The 21,628-nt window shown below is 41.1% G+C and overlaps 1 protein-coding gene across 13 annotated transcripts in view; it reads right to left on the bottom strand.

Moving 5' to 3' along the window:
- The window catches only part of EHBP1 (EH domain binding protein 1), a 205,707-nt gene that overhangs the window by 108,185 nt on the left and 75,894 nt on the right, over positions 1-21,628 (bottom strand). For 9 of the 13 annotated variants that reach the window (XM_068675568.1, XM_068675569.1, XM_068675570.1 and 6 more), the window contains 4 exons: positions 20,961-21,100; positions 15,326-15,430; positions 14,476-14,598; positions 5,637-5,889 (listed from right to left, as the gene is read on the bottom strand). In XM_068675568.1, the coding sequence (XP_068531669.1) occupies positions 5,637-5,889; positions 14,476-14,598; positions 15,326-15,430; positions 20,961-21,100 (621 nt within the window). The remainder of the gene's footprint in view (positions 1-5,636; positions 5,890-14,475; positions 14,599-15,325; positions 15,431-20,960; positions 21,101-21,628) is intronic. The other 4 variants (XM_068675573.1, XM_068675575.1, XM_068675580.1 and 1 more) reach the window with 2 other exon arrangements.

Here is a 21,628-nt window from a genome sequence, read left to right as displayed (position 1 = left end):
TAACTCCTATAAACCACGTAAGTTCTCCTAGATGACAGAAGTTTTATTAACAACAAAGCTAACTTCAAATACACCTGGCTATCTAACAAACGCCTGATTTACAGATGAGATCAATACCAATTAACATGAGGGAAGTTGCTGGCTGTTGAGTATTTTGTTGAATAGAATTAAGGATTCTTAATTAGAACAGATTTAAGGACCAGGTCACTTCTACATTCGTAAAACTCAACACTCAAAATGGCTTTAGAGGCCTCACTCTAGGCTAAGTCCAAAAATTCTGTCCTCAGCAGGCACACACACCATGGTGAGCATCTTTTAAATTGTGCAGCAAACAGTCATCACATCATTTTAAGGGTACTTTTCGGACAAAAGAATAGTGTAAAAACAAACAAACAAACAAAAGCTGGCTTCTGCACTCCTCTCTACAGGTACCAGTAGCCAGTATCTGTCTGATTTGAAAGTGATTTAATTCTTTAATAACTAAACCTCAGTTAAGGAACAGTAAACTTCTTCCAAAGTAGATGTAGTCCAAAGAATTATTTTCAACCGTGGCGTTCCCACTCCACCCCTGCAGTTAGTTGTTCCACCCTAAATAAATACTTCCATGGCATTTCCAACTTCTATTTACTAGTTTGATGCATCAAATATCAACCAGTAACACATCAAATAATGGCTTCTACTACACACTTAAAAGAGAAAGCAATGTTATACCCTGCTAAGTATACTTACAGGAACCTTCTTCACACTAAACTAACTTATTCATGCTCTTAGGTTTTAGTGTTTTGCAATCCCAAACTGGACAGTTAATTACAAAACAGGTATGTTAATTCATTCCTTTCCATTCCATACTTCCCCTGCAAGATATATTTATCATGCATCACAAACGATGTTCACGTAACGAAGTCACTGTAATTCCCAAAGAGCTATCTGCATACAGTTATATAAAGGGTAATTAATCACAAGTAACAGTGCTTTGAAATCAATTCAAGATGGAAACAATAACGCACACAGCATGAGATAAAAGTTACCTAGCTAGATCTATTTACAGATTGCCTCTCAAGATAAGAGAAATGAGGTAGTGTATGCTGATTTTGAACAACCAAACCAGCAACGTTTGGGCCCAAACAACAAACCAACTGGCCACCCAGTTTCCTTCCACACAACACTACTCCCAGTTGTGCCTACTTGTAGTATACAAATACGTCTTTCAGTCTCTTAGACTGACTTTAGAAATGGTCTTACTGCAGTTCACCCCTGTCCTCTTTTCACTGAGAAAAAAAAGCAATTACTAATCCACACTGCAGAAAATAAGGCTACTTCTGAAAGGTGAAGTTTATTGAAGCACGTAAGAGAAGACCAGGCACAAAACCTCCAGACCTTTCTGAGAATCTGCCGCCACTTGTTAAAGAAGAAGAGATCTGAATCCAGATACCGAAGTGAAAGGAAAGCCTAACACTAAAATAACTCCTCTGCTGACTGAAGGCAACTTTCAGGTGTTCCCACTTTGCTGCCCGTCAAGCGCAAAGCCACCGGCGCAATCAAAACTAAGGGCGACATCAAAATAACAAGTTAAATGAAAACGGATGGGTGTTTTCCAGGGGAGGCAGCAGAAAAAAAGGAGGGCATTCAGTCTGGAGCAGGGAATGCACCTAGCTGTCAGTAGCCCTAATTTAGCTGACAGCCCAGCTCAGCTGTCTTCAGACACCGGAAAGTTCAAAGGGAGGTGAAAATGAAGATAAAAGAGATAAAGGCTGAAGAACAATGAACTCTGCAGGAGAGCACAAGGTTTGCCTTAGCTCTGTACATCGGCCTTCTCAGCAGCCACCAGATGCAGCACGCTCAGTGGTGCTGAAATTACCCTGTGCAGCCCAGCTTGGAACGAGAAAGGTGCATTCGTAAGGTGTTAAACAAATCTGGTGCACGCAAAAACAAGAGTTGGAAAGAAGCATATTTGAAATGTCTATGCTTTAGGATTCTTTGTGCTGCATGTGTAATCCTGAAGAATCGCACTCTAGTGCATCTGTCAGGAGAAAGGGCTGTCAAGAGACAAGTCACTGGTTTTGTTTCCTAGAAAATATCTCACTTCAGAGCTGGGCTAAACCCTCACATCTTGGTCATAGCATGATCTGAACACACACACACTTTATTTTCCACCTTTCTCTTTATACCTTTTAACTGTGGTCTTACAAATATTTTTTCAAAACCGTTTCTCAGGTTTGACACAGACAACATCCCGTGGTTCTTGCCAGAAGACAGCAGAAATTCTGAAGTCACTGCTGTCCAACAGATGGAGGGGAGTTTGGCCCAACCACGTGGCTCTGTGAGAATCTAGGCAAGTGAAAAGTCTGGCTCAAAAAAGCCTTAGCTTAAAAATATGAACGCACTCCTCTCTGAAGTTAGCTCACGTGTTTTTTTTTGCGTTAGTGACGCTACTGAATTGATCCCCACAGCAGGATTTGCCCTAAAGAGATGCTAGACTGTCCACTACAAAATTAAAAATAGAACCTACCAAACGACCTGGCACTAAGCAGTCACCAGCAGCGGGGTGGTTTGTGGCTTCTTGTGTAAGAGCCATCTTCAACAGGTGGCACCTCAATAGTCCTTCTGCCCAGACAGCATTGTCCTGAGCCATGCAACGATTAACGAGGTAAGAAGCCACAGAGCCAAATAATATCTGAAAGCGAGTTTTATTCTGACCAATTTAAAGACGTTTCTGACCGGCATTACTGGTTAAATTAAAAAACAAAACAAAAAAAAACCAACAACGTTTTATTGAGGAGAAAACAAAGCTGTTAGTGTGCTAGGGTTAAGAGGTCAGGCTGCTTATGGATCAGAAGTACTCGGGTTGAAAGGGTTGTACTTGTAATTAGTTGTGATCTGTGCTGTTTTCCAGTAATTAAACTCAACTTGGCAAGGCAAGCTCTTCTTTATTACCAGTTAGCCACCTACCATTTTGATTTTAATGTATACGACTCAGAAAGGCAAAAGCAGGATTTTACACTAACATTCAAATGTCCGAACTAATATAGGGAATATTAAGGATAAGGGAAACGTGTTCATTATCTCTAGTTAGGTAGGAGAATTTAGCCAGAGGAAGCACGTTTTGCGAGCAGTTTTACAGGAGAATGCATTTGTGGTGGACCGTCTTCATCCACCTGCACCACGCAACGCCTCATTACGCCGGTGCTTGTGACTAGGCTTTGCTTACGCGTGTTGTGAAACGCTCCATTATCTTCACAACCATTAGTGAAATAGGTTTGCATGAAGCCAATTACCCAAGGTAAATCCTCCACAGAGGCGCAGCGAGGGTAGGTAGCCTGTCCAAGATTACAACGGGAGTTTGTTACAAAACTGGAAGCAGAGTTCAGGTCTTAGGGCACTTTGTGCAAGGTCTGAGTCCAGAATCCCAATTAGAGATTTGCCAAAGCAGAGTGGGACAAGGGTCCTGATTTTCAGTGTTTTCCCAAGACACAGCATCACATTTCCCACACAGTAGAAGAGGAGAATGCCAAGTGGTGCACTAAGACAACCCCACCGAAACTTTCCTGAGTCACACTAAGTGTCCTTCAGAAGACTTCTTATGTCTTCCATCTATCAGGTTTGAAGTCATTCCCAGGGAAAGCACTGGACCAGGGGTAGTGAAACATGATTAAAAACCAACCCAAACCAACACAACTCAGAAAATAAGATGTTAGGAGAGAGGATGAAGATAATATGCAAAGTTTTCTAATGCCATGATATGACCCCGTTGTTCAGCCTTGTCTTGTTACACTGCTGAGGTCAAGTCAACACATCTCAAAATAGAGACACAGCAGAAGAAAAAAGAGGGTCCCGAGACGTGCGATGAAAATGGTTAGAGACATGAAGAGACTTCTGTATGAAGAGAGATGGAAAAAGTTAGCACTGCTTAACTCAGACAAGCGGTGAACATGTTAGAGAACCCAGCAACAGTTTATGGCAGATAAACCCAGTAGTACTAGCTGTTGTTTTCAGAGGCCAACAGATGGGATTGGAAAACTAACTTACTTCCAATCAATAAAAGGAAATACGCTCCATGTAATACCTTATTTTCTTGTGGAAATTGACACTGAAGCCTAGACTTTAGAAGGATTTGGAAGAAGATTAGCCACTTAGATAATAAAAACATCTTTATTCACATTAGATAAGAAACAATACACACCTGGATGTAAACCCTTATGACATAGGACACACAAACTGACACTGCTTATGAAAATCTTTCCTTCAGTGCTTATCATACCATGCATATCCTTAGCAGGAACCTTTTACCAAAAAAAATGAAAATTGATGACATAAGGTGAAGCAAAATAATGTTATTAATGGTGAGTTAGCATCACAAGTTTTATGTTCCTAGACTAGAGTTCTATTACTACATGTTTTTCCTCCAGAGTGTTTCAATATAAAGATACAAGGGTTCTCCTTGCCATGCTTTACCTATTACATTAAAAAAAATAGTATCCATGTCTTTTTCAATGACTCCTGTAAGCCTGGGAGGAAATGATCAGCAAACCATCAGGGATGGCTACTGTGAATGTCAACAGTGTGATCACACTGGGGTCTGAAGATACAGCAGCCAGTGCTGTTTGTTCAGGCAGTGCCCCAATGAACAGACCTGACCAAGAAATCATTCCCCAATGCCTTCTTTTCTTTTCCACAAAACAACACCATCAACATAGCCACAGAGCTTTAAAAGGAAAAGACACTGCAGGGTCTTTGTACATTTCTGTTAGAGTGCACAGGAATTCTTCACTTTCATAGAACGTGGCTATAAACAGAGAAACATGAAGATGATAGCAGGACACCTGTTTTAATATTTAATGTTAAAGTAATGCAAATGTCATGCCGTGATAAATCTTATTAAGTACCGTAAAACTAAACGTTAATTACAGTTGTTGTCTGTAAAATTGCTCATGTGTAATCACCATAAACTGTCTCATGAGTGGTGTGGTTGGTGACTAATAACCACAAACAAGGAGTAAGCACACACCTTCAAACTTCCCAAGCTGCACAGCTATTGCAAAAAGCTCACTCCTTGTTGGGTTTCTATACTATAACACAAGGCAATCAGTGGGAGTTTATAAAAGTTTTGTGTGGTTACGATAAAAGAAACAACCTAACGAAGCACATATGGTGTTAGCTTTCTGATACAGAGATTTAGTTTTATGGGAATTTCAAAACTTGTTATGTAGACAGCACGGAGCCCTTCCTTTACACATGTTGCACACCAATATAAATCAAACTCTCCATCCTCATTAACAAAAATCATTACTTTAAGTAGCAAAAATAATGGCAAAAGAGACAGGAAGGCCCAAGCTCCTTCATTTTTGGCTCATATACAATTGGCAGGGAATGAACTGCCAAAAAGGTACACAGACTGTTCCCTATCAAGTAACTTGCTATCAATGAGGCTAAGAAGCATTTCCCAACCGATCATGTTCAGTTGTACAGCCGAACACTATGACTTGGGGGTATGATATTTCCTACTGCTGAGCTGCAGATCAGTCTGTCCCGGGGAGATGATTAAGGATCACCATGACTGAACCCAATACACCTCAAGATTAAGCCAGGGATCCTACTAATGCTCCCAAGGCCGCTGAAAGATGAAGAATCATACTTACTCATCTAGCTCTTCCTCTTCAGCTTTGGAGGTATCTGCATAGAGGTATTTGCTCATATCCACGGGTCTGACGTTTTTCCTTTTTGCAGGTTGAGGGGAAGAATCTCTTGCAGTTACAAATGCTTCAGGCTCAGCATCTGGCTCATCAAATGGGTTCAAGTACTCTGGGGCATCTTCATCCTTGAAGGGATTGTAATTGTCAGCATAGAAACTTTCTTCTGGCTTTGAAGATGAAGCGATTTCAGTATCCGGTTCTACCAAACAACAACAAGAAAATCATTAAGGAGATTGAACACAGAAAAAAAAAATTGATGCCATTTTTATCAGATCTGTACATTTTGAGAGCTTATGAAAAGGTTTGCTTCCTAATTTTATCCACATAAAGTCCTAGCCTTTGATGAATTTTCATGTTTTATTTATTTGCAATGCAACTTTGTTTATTCCGAAACAGGGTCTTCCAAAGGGTCATTGCATCTGGAGTATATTGAATAGGCTTCATTTTCTCACTTACTAAAGTGCTTCCAATGTAATTTGTTATTAGTTTTCTTATTTGTCATATAAATGGTATCACGGCAGATTTTAAAACATTTTCCCAAGCTATTAGCCAATTTGTATCCTAACAAAATGTTCTTAATTATTTAGTTGAGCTTTTAAAAAAGAAAATAGATACCCTATATTTTTATAATAGAATTACTTTTATTGTGTATTAAAAATGGTGATAACTAGTAGGTGCTCTTTTCATTCCTTAAAATGACTGAACTAAAATCAGTTATTAGGTATGACCAGTAATTACATTTCAAAACATACATATTTTCACTGCTAACGGCTCCTGGTAACAATACAGAGTCTCACAGTAAAAATGAATTTAAATTGACCCTAAAGAGATGGATAATCAAATTACTCATCTATTATTTGGGCTGTACAGCAAAAACTTATTAGCAACCTGGAGCTCCGTGCAGGCCTTTGAGTAACAGACACCACAGAAAGAACATCACACAAAAGTGAAGGGCTGCTGGATATTGAATGATACAAATCCCCATACAGCAATACAACATTTCTCACAATGACATGTAGTACCATTAATCTTACTCCTCCTGCAGCAGCAAACGATCAGTTCAATATTGGATTTGACGTGCTTTCAAAATCTATGCAAATAGGAAATTCAATGTAGGGTTATTAAAAGCTAATTTCCAGTAACCACTCCCACACTCTTTTTGATGGAAAGTGTTTCTTTTTCAGGTTTAGTGAAGAAAAAAAATACCTCTTAGCTTTAAAAGAAAAAACGTTAAGTGTTATTTGTAGCAAAGCTCTAAAAGTAACAAGAAAAGATGGAGTTCCAAGTGTATTTGTCACTAAACAAACTTTTGGGAAGACAAAATTGCCAGCTGATCAACTACCAGAGCCACAGGCAGTGCCAGGAACAGCACTGCAGCTGCTAGGCCACCGATGGAGGATGTGCTCAGGTCACCAATCCTGCAGCAGGAAAGGCTTCAGTCCTTCTTGGAGCAACTGAGGTCTGCTGGAAAGATTTTGGCTTGGGAATAACCTCAGATTTTCCGTGCCTTTCTTCTCTTTGGTTCTTCACATTTGAACGGCAAAGACTGTATTAACATATTATCTTTCATGCTCATTCTAAGGGTCTGTCTGTGAAGCGATGGATCTTTTTTGTCCATGGCCAGAAATTTAGAAATCAAATGGGTTTGGCTGGAATAAAGGAATACAATAATGAAAATCTTACTTAAATGCTACGTGGACACTCGGGAGACAAATCGCTCATCTGGGACTGAGGCTGAGCTCCGCTGGGTGAAACAAAATAAAATTGCTCTTTGCCAGACAGCACTGCAGGTTCTGACTGGCAGACACACTTATGACTATGCACAGTGCTTGTGCCTGTGGGATTTCCCATTGGTGATTACAGAGAAAATTACATTAAAAAATCCCTTTAACTCCAGGTGAGGTTTACAGTTTCTTATTCCCTCACCAACTTGGTCTGACTTAGCATTAAAGAAGCAACGCATACAGTACACTCACACCTGGATTCTGTACATGCTCTGAGTTCTTATATTTAACTTCAGTTTCACAATGCAGCTGACACCGTCTCACATCAAAAACTGAAGTGAAAAAGAGACCCAAGTGTAAACCAGACATTGCACTGAAATAGGAGAAGAAAGTGAAGTGAGATCACTGAAATTTATTACTATGCCTAACAGTCAAATGACCTTTGCATTGTGAAAAATATGTTATAAAAAAGAACTAATTAATCCCAATCCTTGTGGCTAGAGGGAAATAAATAAATAAGTCAGGGTTGCAGTAACAGCTTTAGCTAAACCTAAAAAAAGAGGTCCTGTTTCCATTGGAACTGGTTAAGCCTCATCTGAACATCTCAACTGTTACACAAATGTCTCAGCTCTGTCCTGGGGAGGAAGGGGGGGATGTAGACAAACTACTGCAGGACAGAGCAGAGAACATATTTGCAGTATTCCAACCAATCAATTCATAAACAGGGTGTAAACTATTAGGCATTTACCATGGGATAAAGGGTAGTTACTGCACAGCAGGGGACACGTGCTAAGCTCATACCCTCGCTGATGCTGTGCTGGTTTGGTCATAAGTTTCCATCCTTCTGAGACAGATGTTTTGGAGAAATAAGGTAATACTGAAGGTCAGCAGTTTAACTTAAGGTAAAAGACATCAGTCAAGGTGAAAACTTTTAAAAACACGGATACAATCCCGCCAAGCACGGATCTTTGACAGCAATATAGATGAAATACAGAGCATAGGCCGACATTTCTAATGCAATTTTTCATTTAGTTTAAGCTAAAATGGGAAGAGAGATCTTATATCGGCTTACTTTAGCATCCAGTGCAGGTGGTGATGACAAGCAGACCTTTTGCTCTGCTTGCCCTGAGATGTCCTCAGGGGGGGTACCTACAGCTGAGCTAATTATCTAGACCCCTTTGCTGTCAAAGCAAAGGAACAGCTGCTGGTAGGACCAAGTCATTTGTCCTTCCTGATAACTCACACATGGCATTCAAAGAAACGTTCCTACAATTAAACAATTGTGTTGGATGCGTGCATTTCAGTTTAAAATGGGGGGACCTTTTAATAGAAGGAACGTCAGTAACATTTCCTGAAGTTGAAAACACTCAGGGAAACCATCTCTTACAACTGCATGATAGGCCTTGATTTTCAATTTGCTTTTATGTTTCTCCTGGAAACAATGAGTTAAATATTGAAATCTCATACATTTTAAGGGGCAATGCAAATGGTTTTTGCAATTCCTTCTATTTCAACACTATGGATCAAGTGCTGTAACCTTAACTAGGGCAAATTTCTTTCTCTTGCTCGTTGGCTCAGCAGTAACTACAGGTTTGGCCTTACACGCAGAGCACTGCAGGTCAGCACTGAGGGACCTTTGGCTTAAAAGATTTCACAAAGTTCTACACATAGGCTAAAAGTAAAAGAGCTAAGGAGCTTCTAAATGTTTCGCTTTTAGGACTTCTACAGGCAGGATTTTGCAGGGGCTCACTAGAACCCCATGAGCTTGTCCCTCCCCTCCTTGTCTCTCCCCCTGTCCTCCAGGACACAATTTATTTTTTTCTCTGCTTCCTCAGCTGTCCCTGCAGAAGGAAGGGTCCCCATCCTCTACTGGGGAGCAGAGCCAAGCCTCCAGAAAAAGAGAACAGCTTTTGGGATCAACACTGTTCTGCTCTGCCACCAGCCACGGTGATGCTCCTTTCGGAGCCAAGCTCCTGCTGCAAGGCGCAGCATGGTGATGAGCAGGCGGAGCAAAGAGTGAGCCCCAAAAATCCAGGGAAAGCATTCCCTCTCCTGAACCCAGCCAGCATATCTCCCATGGGGTCTCTGAAACCCTTTGTATCTACCTTTTATGTTAAGTGTTGGTCATCATTTTGCAAGCTCCTCTAAAGCTAATTGTGGTGCCAGGACAGTGACCCACCACCACTGCTCTTAATGCCACAGCCTCTGTTACCTTTCCCTGTAACAAAGACACCTGTATTTTCTGCAGGAGCTAACGATGTTGGTTATTGCCTTTTGGGAGGGCTGAATATTCACCAGCTTCAAAACAGCTTATTTCCTTCTTCAGACTGATTTTACACCAATGGCACCACCTATTTTCCTGCCTCCCTCCACCATTAATCACAGCTGAAAGCACAGGACTCAGGTCACTCCTTAAACTCATTTTTTAATTGCCGTTCTCTACACTTTAAAAAAAAAAATACATTTGCAGCTTGGCACTCCAAGGGTCAAACACACAATAGTTTTGCATGGTTAGGTAATAAAGCCACAGGGGTAGGAGTGACAAGAGAACAGGTAGAGTATTACTACAGCAGAAGCACCATGTGCTCTTGTGCCAGATTCTGGAGACATTACTTGCCCTAACTGCACTGAGAAAGACAGCTCGTGATAGTAATCACTGACTGGCACTACCTATCTGCACAATCAGCCTTCTAGTTCCCAGAGGATCTCCAAAAATCACCCTGCCCTTCAACCCACTTGCCTTTTGTAACGCAAACATATTGTGACATATCCCTTAAAACCAAACAACCCCCCCACCAAAACATTACACACACAACTTTCCCCTTGGCAAGGGATGAAAGAACAAGCCACATGTGAAAGATATTTAGTTATGCCATTTACTGCGCTACTGGCAGCCACACAGACACGATGGTGATGCGAGCGGCGTAATGAACCGCACGGAATAAAAATGGTTCTTCCCAGTACTTCTAGAAAGCATAATGACTGGCATCCATGTAAACCACAGGTGATTTTCTCTTACTTTTGTTAATGCCCGCACCAGCAGCACTTTACATTTCATTAAGAAATATAAAGAGGAGAGTAATCTTTTCTCCTGTATGTTGGTTCTTGTACTGCTCTCCTTAGGACTATCCCGTAAGGCTGCTGGGTTTTATGACTGCGAAGTAGCACCATTTGCATTTGCAATGGAAGACACGCTGCAGAGAGCTCAGAAGTCTACATACAAGATAAAGAAGTACATCGGTAAAGGAAACGCTGTTTTAAATGAAAAAGGGAGCTAGTGGCAGAAAATAGTTGCTCTCACTTCTCAGGTGTGTTGCAGGAAACTTACCTGCTCACATGCAACTTCAAACGCAGCATTCCCCACCTAATTAAAACAATTGCCTGGAACACTGACAGTGTTTCGTGGTTTCCTATTTGCATTTGTTGGCTATGTTGCCTTCCACATGTAAAATATTTTGCACAAAAACTATCTGATTGTAGAGTTCTGTTGTAATGAAACTAAAAGACAACCCAAAAGGCAGTTCTCGTATGATCGTCAATGTATTGTCTAGCATCAAAGCTGCAGAGATGTATTGCAGGAGCAGACTCGTTTTGATTTTCCAGATTTCTAATGTCCAGTTGACCTACTAGACACAGAGAGTAAGGCTCTGGTTGGCATGCCAACCAGAAGATGGACTGAAAGATTTTGGAAGTTTTCAGTCAAATTGTTCATATGCATACTCACTCCCCTGTACATGATCCTTCACACTAAAGACTTTTAAACCTGGCAGGGACGGCTTGCTGACGACCCTCTGCCCTGCAGAGCACCCTCGGTGTGCACACGGATGCTGGGAGCACTCCACCCTCAATTCCCAGAGTTAGATGATTATGGGATTAGAAAGGTAGAGGGAAAGTTGCCGGTTTGTGGAAAGGAACAAGAAATATCTGTCTAGGAAACAAGCATCTACTGGCAAGTAATCCTCCTTGCTCTCTGAGTGACTGTCAGTGCATACATATTCATACCCTGGGTGACTGCAAGCACTCTCAGCAAGCACACAGGTTACAGGCTCGATGGGAATATCCCTGGGCTGCTCTGCCAAATGGCACATCCTGCCTTCTACTCTCCAAAGGCAAAGTACTTGGGAAAGGAGGCTCCAGGTGGCTGCTCCGCACATCTTGGCAAAATTAAGTTACAAATTCTATGGAGAGCCTCTGAACTTTCACAGAAAATCTAAATTCAAGATTTTGCTTTGTCCAGATGCAAAAATAAAGCAGAGTAACACGTAGTGGATCGAAAAATACCTCATCCCTGTATGCATAAAAGGTTAATCTCCTGATTTAAGCAGATCACAAGTGAAACAGGTAACGTGACTCTAAGCCTGTAGGAGAAAATCTGCCTCGTACTCTTGAACCTCTGTCATGCTCCCAGGCGGCCACCAAAAAGGTCACATTCACTGAAGGAAGGAAGGAAAAAAACCAAACAAACAAGCAGGCATAGTCTCTAAGAGCTTCATAAGAAGCAGCAACAAAACTTCCACTGAGGTCTCAGTGTAGAAGAAATGTCCTAAACTAAGACGAACTATACCTGTGGCCAAGTGGGAAACAAATGAGGTAATCCCCTGTGGTAGGGTGGCAGGGTAGGAACAACTGCAGTACTCTGACTTCGAATTGTAGTCAAAAACAAAGGGCAATCTCCCCAAATCAGTCATGTCTAGGTGCACCCCATGTGTAGATACTGATCTGAGTAGCCACAGACAGGCCTAAGAGATTCCCCCTGTTGCTGATGATGAGAACTGCTGTAACTAATTTGTCTTGGTACTTGAGTCCCCCTCAACTTTCTGTTGAAGGAAGAGGCCCGGAGGAGAGGCGCACCTCAAGAAGGATGAACACCATCAATACCCATTACAGGGACAAGGCAGGTCTGGAGTGGAAGAGCCAGAACTTCTCAGAGGTGTCTGAGGTGGCTAAAAGTCCCCAGGGAGTCACTAATCATAAAGCCAAATCTTTAAAAACGCCACACCAGGTGTCCCACTTTTGATCTGACAGCCTGAGACGCCTCCGATTTCCACACAGCTCAGTGCTCCAGGAAGACACATTGCTCTCACATGAACCTGGCTGTGTCTCCATCCCTCCCAAATAAAAAACACCTATGACACAGTAGGAAGAATCCAGTGACACCCTGTTTATCAAAAGCGCTGCCACATTATTGTACGTTGACTGCTGCGTGAGGGCGACAACGTGTGGGAGGAGTATTTGGCACACACACACCCAACAGCTCAGCGCTGCTGCCCACAGCCATGTAGATGGGTCTTCTCTGGGGACCCAACAGCCTGGCCAAGTACACAGAGCAGATCCAGAGGCATGGAGAAGCGTCCATGCCTGTGCTTTAAGATGGCAGTGAAGATTTACACGCTGCCATCAAAGGGACCACAACTGAGTGAAAAACTGTGACCTACATAGATGGGGAGTCTTTGGGAAACGTGATGTGAGGCATCAAGTCACTCTAACACTAAGAAACAACCAGTTCCCAGCTCTGTGCCCCTGAGATGAGAAGGAATTTATTCTTAGTTCCTGTATTTCATTGTTAGTAGGGCTGCCACTGACAGTAGGTTTTCTCTGGAGAGGGAAGAAAAGTCGGGTTTGGCAGACAGCAGGTAAGGTAGGATGGGACTTGGACAGCTCTCTCCAGGAAGAAGGGAGCTCTTCTTTCTACAGCAGAGAAGAAAGAAAGGAATACAGGCTGAGTCTTTGAGAGAAAGTCATGCATGGGCAACTAAATGAGTAAGTGTTTTGGTTATTCTGTCTCCTCCTCTGATCCTAAGGGAATTCACAGCTGAGGTGCAGATGGGAAATGAAGCCAAAGATCTGGACATCACAACATAATCTGTATATATCAGTACCTACAAAGCTCAAACGACTCACTTCTGCAGCTCCTGACACCTGACAACTCTGTAATGGGGAGAAGGAGCCTGGGATAGTGGCTTTATGGCTTCAGTGGCCAAATACAGAGGATAGTGCAATACCCCCATTTGAGAAATACAGACTGTAGGACTACACCACAGTCCAAGTATTACATGATTTAAATCACCACCCACGTTAACCTGTGTGGATTCTGAAGGCAGAAAAGCCATGTGGCAAGTAAACATTCAGCTTGTCCAGAGAAAGAGCACCCACAGGCAGAAAGTACAGCTCAGAAGAGTTGGACATGCCATGTCATTGGACATGGCATGAGAAATGCCATCCCTGTACCCTGGGCTCCTGGCTGCCTGGTATGATTCTTTTCTACTCCCATTACAGAATGGCTCCCAGGGTTTGGCCAAAGATACTTCTTGGGATCTTCTATGGGAACACAACTCTTGGAAGTGCCAAACAGGAAAATATGAGTAGAGGTCTTTTGGTGGTTTGCTTTTCTTTGGATGGCAGCAGATGGAAATCTGCACATCTGGACATGGAAGAGAGGACAGCAGAGATGCCCATTCTGGTGCTGCTTTTTGGCCTCGTGGCTGTAGTCTCAGATTAAATACTTAAAGGGGTTATATTTCTCACCCAAACAAAACAAGAATGGGCATGTTGGTCTGGAGAGGGGATTAACACCTACCACGTGGTGCAAGGTGCAGTGCCAGAAGGCTTAACTAAGGAAGCCATAAAAGTGAAAAGGGAAGAATGAAAGAGATACAATTAAATTGTAATAATGAAGATTAGAGCTAACCTAAACCAAGAATAGCTGTGATGCAGTGAAGATTGCAGGGAAGATTCTGTTCTGCATGGAACAGAGGCACTTGACTGTGTGCTGTGCTCACGTAACTGCGTGTGCACTCTATGAGGTAAGCAGTAGTAGGACGCCTGGTAGGTCTGAAAGTCTTCCGTCCAACTCTAAGCTTGTAGCCCCCAAGAGCAAATACACATAAGGGTGTGACTCAACGGATAAACCCATTTTCCAGTGGCAACTGGATCACCTCTGTAACTCATGCAATAATTGTAGTTTATCAACGTGGCATTCCTCCTATGTAGCCCTACAAAAAATGCAGTATTTCATTAAGCGTTTGCAATTAGTGATGAATTATGTAAAACAAATCCATTACCTTCTACATCAGGGTCTCCAAATGGATTTAATTCTGCTGCATCGGGGTCACCAAAAGGGTTCGTACTGGAGTTAGCCAGGTCTTGCTCCTCTTCGTCCAGGAAATTAAGTTTATTGATAAGCTCTAGAAATTAAGTGGGAACATTGCTTCAATATGGATATAAACTGCTCATCTAGCACATTGAAGTTTTATTAAAAAAACAAAAAAAACAAAAACATATCAACAGTCCCTCTGAACACTGTACCAGGGAATGACACCAACTGCACAACTAAGCAAATGCACTTTAGTACTACAACAACAGAAGAGAAGAAAAAAAAAGTGAAATGAATGAAACTTCTATTTGCTGATCAGAGCATGATGTAATAGAAACTTATAACAAGAAACCTTCCTATTATCTCATTAAATAAATATTACAGAACACCTAACCAGCTAAATGCTGCAATCTCTTTTTGGTTGTTCACATACATGTTAACTACCAGCACGAAATTTTAATTTTTGGAGGTAACATGCATGTAAAATCAGAGAGCAGACATTTTGTTAAGTTAGAGAAGTCAAGTAATATTGACAACACAACTTGTGTTTTAGGCTTGGGTTTTGTTTTCTTTGTGTTTGTGTGTGATTTTTTTTTCTTTTCTTGTTCATTATCAGATGACAATGCAGCTGTGGAGGAGATAGTCTCTTTCTCTATCGTGTTGTTACCTGTTGGATGCACTACAAATTACTGAGAGTCATGCTGGGTGGAAGCACAGAGATAAAACTGACAGCTGAATACAAGCAGGAGTCAAAAGGTAACAGGTCACAGTAAATACAGACAATCAGAAACAGAAAGAAAGGAGGAAAGCTCATAGACCTTCAGAGGAACTGGCTGATTTAGCTGAAGGCATATTTGCTTGCTTTATGCAGTCATCTTGATCTTCATCTAAGCTGCTCAGAGCATTCAACTGGTTTACAATTTCTGTAAATAGAAGCCAGTCAAGACAAACATAAGGTAAGGGCATTTAATGAAACAGAAGTGGCACAGACACTGTTACCAGAAAAAGATGGAGAGAGGGAGGGAGAGAGGGTAAAAGAGAAGACATTTAGTGTTAATTAAGAGAATACATTTAGAACGAGTCCTTACAACGATATACCTATAGCAAAGCAACCGTGCAGAACTCTTCTGTGATAATTTAACAAGAAACCCGGTTAATGGATATCAACAAAACCTTGCTGGATTCCTAGTGTCAGCAACAGTAATTAGTTTTATGCGGATAATTATGCACCTCAGTTCAAAATATAGATGTACTAAATATAATTTGAAGAGTTTTCCTGCTTGCAAAGAAAACCTAAATTTTAAACCATTGATAATCGAAACAAAAGAGCCCCAGAACAGTTTACCTCCCTATCAAGTCCTTAAGGCTAGAGAAAACTAATGCATGTGTACGCCTATTACGATCTGATTTATTTATACACACACACAAAGTCTGATTATTTATCATTTACAACCAGTCTCCATGAAAACCTGTGACAAACCCTACCTGTGACAATCTGAACGTACGTAATTGTTCTAAATTGGCCACTGTTGTGCTATGAGAACACGTACTGAACACACACAGTGGTTACATTTTCTAATGTAATGCTGGGCAAGTAACACCCAACTGCTTTGTAAGATCCTATTTCAACTTCCATCCATAGCAGAGGGTTGTGAATGCCACAAAATTATAATTTTAATAAGTATTGATCATAATGTTCAAGTCTCGTCAAAATGTTGATGCCTCTCTAATTCTGGATGGAAAGAAACAAAACCCAGGAACGTCCTACTCCTGCACCCCAAGGGAAAAAATCCCCTCTGATCCCCACCCGAGCAGTTCCAACTCTTCATTTCTTGCCTTCACGGACAGCATAAAGAAGCTGAAAGCAAAAACAGAGTCCAGAACCTGCAGGTATTTCAGTCACTTGGTTCAAAACTTCTTTTCCAATTTGAAATTGCTTTGCAAAGCCGTGCCTATCTGCACATCACCAAGCGAAATGATCTATGCTGCCAATGTCTGCGGGACGTAATCAATCCTGACGCCGACAAAGGCACAGCAGAATTCCTCCTCACTGCACCTCCTTGGAAGTCTTGATCTTAAATCAAAATCTACTTGGATGAGATTAGATCTATCTACACAGAGTTAATTTCACCATCCTCACTTCCTTCTTTTTAGCGCCAACAAACAAGACTATTGTCCTAAAAAATAACACCAAAACCACCCGAAACCTCTTAGTTTTCTCATTATAAAATCGTGTATACACCTTAGAGATCTGAACAATATCACACTGTCTTGTGAGAATATTTAAGACTCAAGATACACAAAGGCAAATACCTTGCTGTACTCAAATAAAACAGAATCGACCTTATAAAACACCAGTACAAACAAATTACTAGTTTATAGCAGAGTGAGATGCTGACATGATTTACAGTTTATTATTCCAGCATGTGAAAAAAAAAAATAAAACAATTACGATTCAGTCTTTATTGTCAGAAAATAACAAATTAAATTCAGAGCTTTAAAAAGAGGGAATTCTTTGATGTGGTCTGAATCACCTGGTCTCATCTGCCAACCTAAACACCCGTATGCACTACAATGTTTCTCATTACAATATTAAATGGTTTATGTCATTTTTTGGAGAGTGGAAATGGTAGGTTGGAGATTTATGCCCTATATTATCTTTTTTATATATCTCATTATCTACAAACGTATATTAGCTTGTTCTACATGTACAGTGTATAAATCACCGGGGTTTTTTTCTTCCTTCTCTCTCATTTTTTTTTTTAAGCAGCTTGGTGCTACTGAAAAAAAAAAAAAAAAAAAAGTCAAGGTATCTGAAGCTTGCACGAGATGGATGGTTTTGCAAATGGCAAGAAAGAGTTACCCATATTGCTCTCCAGAAGCCTGCTCTTGAAATAATACACTGAGACTCAGACTCCTGCAACAGGTCGCACATGGGCACGTTGCTCAGTCCATGTGGCACCCCAGGAGAGTCTCCACGCTCCCATAAGGATGGAGCAGGAGGCACCCATTAACTTCAGCATAAGGCTAAGTAGCAATTAAAACATTAAGGGAAGCAATGCATGGATTACTACCCTAAGTTTGTGAGTTACGAGCCACATTTATTCAAGCACATTGGAATGCCTCATCTTCGACTGAAGACTAAGGGCAGGATAATTCTAGGAGGTTTAAATTCGTCTTTCTTTTTTTTATTATTATTATTAACATAGAAGCTAAAACATTTCAAACTTTGAATTTCCTGGCTACAAACATTATTTTTACGTTTACACAAAACAGAACAGTTAGGTGGAGATAGAGCTTTTACATGTGAAAAATTTAAAGAAGAAATATTGGGAAGGAAGGGGGAGAAGTCTGAGAGGGAAGGAGATTTTTTTCTGAATGGAACTGGTGTTTTGAACGGAAAACATCTTTCAGTCTCGTCTTAAGTTCAATTTTATGGCAATAGCTCCTGTGTTGACCACACCGCATTCCGCAGTGCTTTTGAGGTAGGTCAGAATTGCATCAATGATTTCATAGCTGAAGAAACAGAGGCACAGATACTTGCCCAGCATTAGGCAACACATCAAGGAAGAGAAGTGTTTCCTAACTCACCTGCACCATCTAGAGCCCTATTCAGCAGGTCTCTCGCATTCTCCTAGTGGTGGATATATTTATTCACCTATAAAACTGTAACTTGGGGCCCAATGAAAACTAATTAGTTCTTGTACCCTGCGAAAGGAACAGCGTGTGTGAAAAAGACTGGCAGCACCACCTGTAGCTGCTGCCTGAGAATGACAACGCTTCAGTCATGGAGTCACCCAACGTTTCTACGAGAACTTGAGTCAAAAAGATAATTAACCCCTTCTGCTTTACTACTTGCATTTTGCTTTTTCAAAGCTTGCTTACAAACATTAACTCTGCCACCCTCCCATCGTTCCTGTGAAGTACCTATAGCCAGTCTCCCCATTTTACAGCTGGGAAACCGGGCGCACCAAGGCGAAGTGATTTGCCGCAGGGGACTCTGAGTCAGCGAAGGCATTCCAGCCCGCTCGGCTGCCAACACCCTAACAAGGCAACAGATGAGAAAATGTTGGGAGCAACAAGCTTTCAAAAGGGTTATGTAACTTCCTCAATTAACTTTATGGGATTCTGTGAACACAATTATTTTTTTTGAAAGAAATTAAAAAAAGAGAACATCACCACATCACTTCTGTTCCCTGATTTCCTTCTTTCTATATTTCCTCCTATTTTTCTAGAATGATCCCTACCTCCTCCTATCAGAGACAGCATTCCCCATTCTCCTCTGCTCCTGAGCTGTCCTGCTGTTTTATTAGTTTTTCCCACTCACTATATTTGTCACAGGAGTCGCTCCAACTGGCAATGAAATCAGAAGCCTTTACATTGTCTTGAGCACGTGTTGAAATGGATCCTTTACATTTTATTTATCAGTGTTTACTTACCGCCTTTGGTTCATACTCTCCCATTTACTTGGGAAACTACGTGCACTCATTTGCCTTCAATATCCCTCCCATCCTTCTATTTGTCTAACTAAGGAAAAGTTAGCCAGGGTAACAAAGCAACTCAGCTCTTAGGGCCAACAGAACAGCTCTGGGGCTGACCCTTCCTCCTTCGGTGCCCTGAATGATGCATCCCCAAAACAGCCAGCCCTGCCATCTTGGATCATTAGAAAACAGATCAGAACAGGCTGAACCACGAGCAGATACCATAATTCAAGAAGTACTTAATGCTTCTGCCTTGCAAGTAGTTAGCGCAATGTTTGCTTAAAACATCTTATATTGGCCTTTACCATGATAGCTGCAAGAGCTGAAACGCCTCTAAACCTTCAGGATAGGACCTGGCATTGTGTGTATGGGGAGGAAAGGCTCCGAACTACCCCAGGTTATGTCAGATCACCCTTCTCCATCTACCTCTAGGGATGGGCACTATGTAGACAAAGGACAGTGGACAGAATAGGCTGAGCTACAGCAGCTTTCTGTGTGTTTGAGTGTTGCTCGTTTGGATGCTGAGCACTGCCAGAACAGTGAAGCTTAGAAGCAAGATCTGCTGCTTTTCACCTGCTGTCCTGCACGTGGGTTTTCTGTAGCAGTCCTCAGAGCAGAATTCAGGCCTATCTTATTAAAATATATCTGCATAATAGTTTATATAAACTTTATGTAGCATCTCCTTCGTGTGCCCTTCTCTCAGGGGTTATAGGAGGGCTTGCTGAACATGTTAGCTTTTGTTTGCTGTTCTGAACATGCAGCTGAATTACTCTGGTTGCACTGGGAAAAGAGTGAGAGACTCTGCAGGGTGATTTCAGTGTGACCAGAATGGTATTTCACTACTCCTTGCAAGACATCTCTCTCTCTCAAGATTGGATTTTCCAATCTACTATGTCCCAGACAAATACAGCGTAAGTATCTCTAGACTTCATCATGGTACAAAACTTACACTTGAATATGTAAACCATGGAGAAAGTGTATTTGCATCCTTTCACAACAATAAATATAACAAAGTAATAATCACTTCAAGACGAACCTTTCAACTGCAATAAAAGCTCAAAAAGAAGAGATGGAAGTATCGTTCCCAAATACCCAACCAAGGTTCCTCAAGTCTTTCAAGAATAGATTTGAGAATCCACTTTTTTGCTTTAGATGCTCTACCCCACTTTATGGAAGGATCCCATTATTTCAACAAACAGTTTTGTTTTGTTTGTTTTTAAAAGGTCACTGGCAGGCATGAAGGCTGGCACAAAAAGTTCCTTTGTCCTTTCCTGATTCTTTTCTTACACCAAGAATTCCTACAGAACTCATCTTGAGCAGTACTACGTAACGATCTCTGCCAACAATTTATCACATCCTGATCTAACGTACGTCGATTAGTTCAGCTATCCTGGACACATTAAGCATTTTCACCAGCAAGCAATCCAAGTGTGGTTATACCACCTCACTTCAAACAACTTTACTACCATAATTCCAATGAAGGGTTGGTGAAGACACCAAGTCTCCTGATTTCATTTCCATGAGACACTCCCAAGCAAAAGAATTGCTTGGAATTTCCACGTTGCCAAGCAGAATCTCAGCACCTATTGATGGCATGCTTCACTTCACAGTTATTTTCACATCCATATTTCACTTCTGCTCATCCTCTTGCTTTCTCACTCACTAATCCTTTTCTGTCTGCGTTTTAGTCCTCTGTTCACATTGTTTCTTTGCTTCCCTAAAATGCTCTCTGCCTCACGTACTCTCTCCTGGAAACAGGGAGCAGGCATACACACACACACTAATCAATTATCCTAAATTCACAAAAAATAAACTTGGTTCAGTTATTGGTTCTTGTTTGCTCAAATTATCCTAAATTTTGTTTTGCATTGCTTTAAAGCAAAACACAAATAAAGCATAAAGATAAATTCCATGGAACACAGTCTGCAATTACGACAGCAAACTCTTTTACCATCCTTGTGGCAAAACCAACCTGTAATTTTTGCAGCCTTTTCCTCTTGATTCACTCTGTTTTCTTCATCTTCTTCATTGTCTTCCTCAAAATCATCTAGATTTCCAATATCAGCTTGTTTCATACTCATCAAACTAGCCAGGCTTTGCATGTCTTCATCCCTAAATAATAAATTTCAAACCAGGCATTAAAATGGAGTCTGTTAATACCACATCTGATACTACTGCATTATTAAAAACCCTTTAAATGTTTTTATGCCTTCTTTTCTTCAGGGAGGTCTCTGATCTCAGATCTGATCTTGAATAGAGTGTAATAACAAAATGAAAACACTCATGTATATTAATTTCTAAAGGGAAAGCTTTCTCGTAACAAAATTCTAAATGGCAAAAACGGTGCTACCTTGCATTAAGAGTTAATTTAATAACTGATTCTTAGAATTGGAAGCCAGTCCAGAAACGTTACCGAACACTCACCCGGTCTCCTTTGCTTGAAGTGAAAATGTTTGGTCAGACCTAATGTCCATACACCGCATGTGACCTACCACTAGATTCATTCAAAACTCCAGACACTGTTCCAGAAATAAGAATCCCTTTCTCAAATACACAAATTCATAAATGGGATAAAAACATATCAGTGGCCAATTTCAATTCTTATTTGACTGTCTCTCTCACGCAGATATAGATATCTTT

The sequence above is a fragment of the Anas acuta genome, chromosome 3 (assembly GCF_963932015.1).
Source record: "Anas acuta chromosome 3, bAnaAcu1.1, whole genome shotgun sequence".
Classification (NCBI taxonomy): domain Eukaryota; kingdom Metazoa; phylum Chordata; class Aves; order Anseriformes; family Anatidae; genus Anas; species Anas acuta.
Note: the sequence above shows the minus strand (reverse complement) of the source record. Positions and strands in the feature narration are given on the sequence as shown.